Consider the following 6,066-nt stretch of genomic DNA (forward strand, 5'->3'; position numbering starts at 1 on the left):
CGACAGGGTATTAGTAATGCCCACCTGTCATTGCTGGTGACTGTTCTTGAGTCATCCATGACTCATGGTGACCTTGTACCCGGCAAAATAACAAAAGGCTGCCTGGTCCTGCACCATCCCCGTGCCTGGCTGCAGACTGGGCCACTGGAATCCATGGAAATTCCAAGGGCTGCTTTACAAAGTAAATTCCCAGCCTTACTTCCCTCCCCAATATGTCTTAAAAGATCCCTTGAAATCTGTTCAGTATTAGAGCAACACATAAGCCCCTACCAGCACACTTAGGATGACTTCACGTGAGTTGCATTGCCAGAAATCAAACATCAGTCTTCCTCATTGAAGGCAAGAATTAGACTGCTGAATCACACACACACACACACACACACACAGAGAGAGAGAGAGAAACACCTCACTGCTGTGTAGTCAGTTCTGAAGTGTCAGACTCACCCGTAAGGGTTCTGATACTACAAATCTTTAAAGATGCTAACTTTCTCATCTTTCTGTTTCTAAACACCACCCTTTTGAGTAGAAGCCTTGTGCTTTATCCACTGCACTCTGTTGCAGGACCAGGGAGTTTTAAGCGCATAGCGCCGTGCCTGGCACACAGAAGGTCTTCACCGAATGGCAGTTCTCACCATTCCCACAGCCATACTCAGACCACAGGAAATTTGCAGACATTCAAATTGGAGAGTTAGGGGAGAAGGTTGTATTTTGCCTTTTATACCCAACCACAGTGTTTCTTCCTCTTCTGACTCACCATCCCCTGAAGGATACCTGCTTCTTCCTGTGTTTTCTTTGACACAAGTGTCACCATGCTTCTCCTGCTGCTAGGATGCCTCACCAAACCCCTACCCTCTCCACAGGCAGAAGTGTTTTCAATCTGCTGGACGCTGGAACTGAATATCATAGCATTTCCTGCTGATGCCAACTCCTGTTGATTCTTCATGCTTCCCCAGGAAAAAAAATGTATGCTTCCAAAGGGACTGGATGCCACCAGTGTGTTGGATGATGAGATTAGGGAATAACAAACCAGTTGCCTGTCACTGAGGAAGAAATCCTTTCTGTACAAAATGAGATTGGCAGGCCTGAGGGCTCTGGGGGCGGGTGCGATGGTTCTGGGAGAATTGTTGGCACTATTCTCACCAACCCAGCTGTTTGGAATGGAAAAGGGAAGAGGGGAAGACCCACGAGAGAAAGCAGAATTTTCAAGATGGTCTGTGTTCTCAGTCTACACACAAGTGGCCAGGGCAGGGAATAGCCAATATAAAAAGAAATGAATGAATAAACGGATTTAAGCTGGTGGTTTTAAAGTCTCTCAGGAATGGAATTTGTGGGCTAAAAGGCACTGAAGGAAGCCAGCTTTCTGGCCTGGCTTGCTGCCCCGAGAGGGCCTCACCTCGCTTTCTGGAATGAAATTGTTCCCAGCTAGAGAGCTTTGGTGTTAGGGCCAGAGCCCAGCCAGAGGTTGTCTTCATACTCCAGGCTGCAGTTAAACACCGCCTGCCCCCAGCACTGCCAACCAAGGGAACACTGGGACCACTCCCAGCGTGGGGGCGGTAACTAGAGTGTCGCCATGCCATTGATTGTGAGTGTCGCCATGCCATTGATTGTGGTGAAGGTAGCCCATCATGAAGAGTGACACTCTTTGATGGCTTTCTCTGGCCTACGACTTGCAATTGTTGTGCAAAAAGATAAAGATTTCATCTATAGGCTTCACAAAACTAGGCAAAGGTCGTCTTTGCATCATTTTCTAAAACTAAGTATGATTTTTATTTAAAGTCTCCATGTAGTTTTTTAATTTTTAAAATGACTGAAACTCATTACTGATTAGAAATATTCATTTTTATATATATATATATATATATAAAATGAATCTTCAAACAGCTAAAAAAGTAGAAAATGCACAGAAAGGGAAAATCAGAAGTAGAAACTTTATTTTTCTAAACTTGAACTCATTTAGTTTGTTGGCAAGTTGTTGTTTTTAAATAGTTGCATCAAACCAATTATACTGTTCTGTAACTTAAAGAAAATATCCTTCACTACCACCTTGATTGCTGTAACAGGAGGGCTTGTAGTACTTGCTGCAGAAGATCAACTACAACTTTCAATATAGATTGCATCTCAACATAAAAATTCTTACCACCACAGTAATAGCCAGCAAAGAGAGAAAAGATTGAGATTGTTAATTATTTCATCTTGCTTAGATCCACATCACTGAGGAAATCACCCTTAGTACCAGCAGTGAAGAAAAGAAAAAACGAGTTGCACTAGGAAAATCTTCTGTCAAGGGATTCTTCAGAGTGATAAAGAGCAACAGTGTTACTCTAAAGACTAAGGTGTGCCTGATCCAAGTTCTAGTCCTCTCAATTGCTTGCCATGCATCTGAGAGCTAGATAATAACTAAAGATTACAAAAGAAGAATTGATGCCTTGGAGTTGTGATGTTGGAGAAGAGTATTGAACAACATACCATAGACTGCCAAGAGAACAAACTATTTACGTCTACTTTGCCATTTCACCTACTCTGGGAGGTGAAAGTTGGTTCTTGGAACATGTCAAATTTGGCCCGACAGAGAACAGGAGAAAGCATTTGCCAGATTAAAGAAGCAACCAGTTAGAAACTATAGTCTCTGAGAGATGGGAGAAGTCCAGTTGGCCTGGGCAGTGTAGTGTGAGTGGGAGGGTTCAACAGGAGGTGAACAGAGGGCTGTGGAGCTGTTATGTCAGCCTGTATTTGCCAGATTCTGCTAGATAATAGGAAATCTTTTCCACCTGACTATGAAGGAACAAGTGGCCAGGTTGTAAGGAGCTATGCTACCAACCCAAAGGCATGTGGTTCGAATCTACTAACTGCTACACACACACACACACACACACACACACACACACACGTAACTAGGGAGCCCTGGTGGTGGTGTAGTCACTATGTAGGGAGTTGTTCAATTCAAGGTTGTCTTTCTGCCTTTTCTAACCTACCCACAGTGGTCTCCACCCGTGCTGTTTACAGCCTCGAAGAACTGAAGGGTCAGCTGTGAGTCGGTTCTGACTCCACAGCAATGAGTGTATATTTTGAATAGTAAACTGGTAAATAATACCAACTACAACCAAGACTTTACCTTGCTCTCAAGCTTACATTTAAAATTGCAGGAGATGGAAGGGCAGTCTCCTGTGCAATTAACTGACTCTGAAAACCCACTGAAGGGTCAGCGATGGGTCGATTCTGACTCCACGGCACACCACCACCACCACCACCACCACAAGGCATCGTCATATACAGTCTTTATGAGAGTTTGTACACAGTTCTCATCACCTCGGAGAAAGATTTCAAGTCTCGTCTGGCGTTCTTTTGGTAGCATCATCTTTAGGGAGTTGGACTAACCCAGAAGTGGTGTCTGCCTCTTAGCAGTTCAACTCTTCGGGTGGCTCCACAGGAGAAAGAAGGAGGATTGATCACTTCTGCGATTTTTAGCCTTGGAAACCCGCTGGAGGGTCAGCTATCAGTCGGTTCATGTAGACAGCAGTGAGAGAGAGGGTTTGGTGTTCCGAAGCGACCTATCTGTATTGCAGCATCCTTTGTTCTGCCGTGGCAAACAGGGCCTTCAAGAGACCCTGGCTGAACTTAGTCCACTGCCCGGGAGAGAAGGGCGTGTGTTTGGCCCTGCTAGATGCGAAGACGAGTGTCAGAGCTTGTGCTGATCAGGAAGGCCCTGGAACCCAGTATTCCCTCCTCTTTTTTGTGGTTTGTATTAGGGTTGTCCCCCTCCACCCCCAACCAAGTTGTTAACTTGCTCACTGGTGCCACCCAATGGTAAGATATGGGCTTTCTTAAGTCCCAAATTGTTTCTTCACTGGCTCACTGGTGCCACCCAATGGTAAGATCTGGACTTTGATGACTCCTATTGAACAGTGCTTAGGTGGTGACCCATCTTTTCACTATCATTTCACTGGTTCTTTCCAGATGGGAATTTTAAGAACATGCTAGTAAAGTTTTGGTTTTCTCTTGTTTGTTTTTAAAATTATTTTTAAAATGTTTTACATACAAAGTTCATATGCACAGATTTCACATGGAATCTTTCCCCTTTCCCTTATAGTATGCTGAGGAGACCACAGGCCCTGGATCTTTTAGACTAATCCAGTATTCTTCAGTAAATCCCATCTGTTCTTCTGAAACATAGTTTCTCTCTCTCTCTCTCTCTCTGTTTTTTGTTTTTAAATTTTATTATTATTTGTGTGCGTGTACCATCAAATCTGATCTGACTGGAACAGGAGGAGATTGTCCCTCCTTCTCCAGCAGAACATCTGGTGGATTTGAACCATGCACCTCTGGGATTTCAGTGCAGCTTCCTGCCACTAGGCCACCAGAGCACCTGGCTAGATAGTCTTCATTTCCACTAAGAAATGGTTTCCTGTTTTCTTGAGTGGTGCCCAGGTATGCTACCCTTCTGTCCCCCTGCCTTTCATGTAAATGTAGGTAGAGAGAAATGATGCCCTAAGAAATACACATGTGTAATATACCGAGTGGAATACAGAGTGGAAATACCACTATGGAAGGCTGTATGGCGCTTTCTCAAAAAGTTGCAAATAGAAATACCATTTGACCCAGCAATTCCACATCTTGGAATTTACCCTAAAGAAACCACAACTGCCACCCAAACATATATATGCACACCCATGCGTATTGTAGCTTTGTTTGCAATAGCAAAGAGCTGGAAATGGCCCAAGTGCCCATCAACAAATGATAGAGAAGCTCTGGTATATTCACACAATGGAATACTATGCAGCATTGAAAAACAAGGAACTGATGAAATAATTATTCAAAATGGATGACCCTGGAGGACATTATGCCGAGTGAAATATCTCAGTCACAAAAGGACAAATACTGCATAGTGCCACTGTTATAAAACAGGACTGACATCAGGGTTGAGGGAAGACAGAAAAGGAGGGGAGGCATGATGTATATTGCATTGAAACAGATGAGGAAGAGAACTGTTTAAAAGGGACATATGAGTGGGTATTTTTGTCATTATAGAAGTCCAGAGTGAAGGCTACACAGTGGAGTGGACTTGGGGGGAGGAATTGTATAAAAAGGAAAGAATTTTTCTTTTCAAGAAGAGTGAATTGGTGGGGAGAGGGTGGGTAGGGAGAAAAGTGCAACCATGAATGACTAGAAACCCTAAGTCTCCGTAAACTTTCATTAAGATTAAAATAAAAAAAAAAAGAAAAAAAAAAAGAAATACAGATGGCCTTGCCCATGAGAATGTGTAAACGGTACATGTGATAGTTGGGCGTAGCTTGTCCTGTATTGTCCATCTCCAGGTGACAAGCTTTCCTCAACGCAGCTGCTCGGTGCTTCTACATCGTGCAGTTTTTCAGAAAAAGCCAGATGTTTGCAGGGTTTTTTCCCCATCAAGCAGTCAAATTTTAAAACCTTGCCTTCGTGTGAAACATGCAGACTTGCCGGCTGAACCCACCTGTGTGCTGAAGTCGTCACACTTTACGCCTCTTGTTTAAGAGCCACCCCGCTCCTCCTACGCAATGGCCCCGCAGAGAGTCCCTCCTAACATTCTTCTGCCCTTGTTTTCCAGAAGGAGATGACGAGCAGGATGTGTCACTGAGGCTCCAGCTCACGCTGGGAGGGAAGAGGAAGGCGGTCCCGTGGGGGAGGCCGGAGAGGGCAGGAGGCCAGGCGCGGTAGAGCTGGGGACCAGCGGTGACTCCCGAGTGGTGGCTCCCACTCACCTCGTGTGCTCCTAACCCTCTGAGTGCTGCTAGCCGAGACCTGTTCCGAAGGCCAGCCCGGCGTGGAGGCCAGCCAAGCACCTCCAGAACCCTCCTGACGGGGCTCCCCCAGGAGGAAGCAGCTGCAGTTCCCACGTGCACCTGTGACCTGCCGCCCCCTCTGTAATGGAATTCAGGTTTTGAGACTAAGATGCTGATCTGGGCTTTCCCACTATCTTATGGACTGGGTGTCTCTTCTGTAATTGGTTCGCTAAGTCCCTAATGAATTGGGAACTCTGGATGTGCAGCAAGGTTTTTTGTTACACATCTGCCTTGTTGTCTCTTCAAGCTC

The 6,066-nt window shown here is 45.1% G+C and overlaps 1 protein-coding gene across 1 annotated transcript in view; it reads left to right on the forward strand.

The window, feature by feature from the left end:
* The window catches only part of MOB3B (MOB kinase activator 3B), a 138,109-nt gene extending 132,418 nt beyond the window's left edge, over nucleotides 1–5,691 (forward strand). The window contains exon 4 of the mRNA XM_006881333.1: nucleotides 5,582–5,691. Coding sequence (XP_006881395.1) covers nucleotides 5,582–5,691 — 110 coding nt within the window. The remainder of the gene's footprint in view (nucleotides 1–5,581) is intronic.
* The last annotated feature ends 375 nt before the right edge of the window (nucleotides 5,692–6,066 follow it).

Source organism: Elephantulus edwardii, unplaced genomic scaffold (genome assembly GCF_000299155.1).
Source record: "Elephantulus edwardii isolate Elephantulus edwardi_28Jun2011 unplaced genomic scaffold, EleEdw1.0 scaffold00014, whole genome shotgun sequence".
Taxonomy (NCBI): Eukaryota; Metazoa; Chordata; class Mammalia; order Macroscelidea; family Macroscelididae; genus Elephantulus; species Elephantulus edwardii.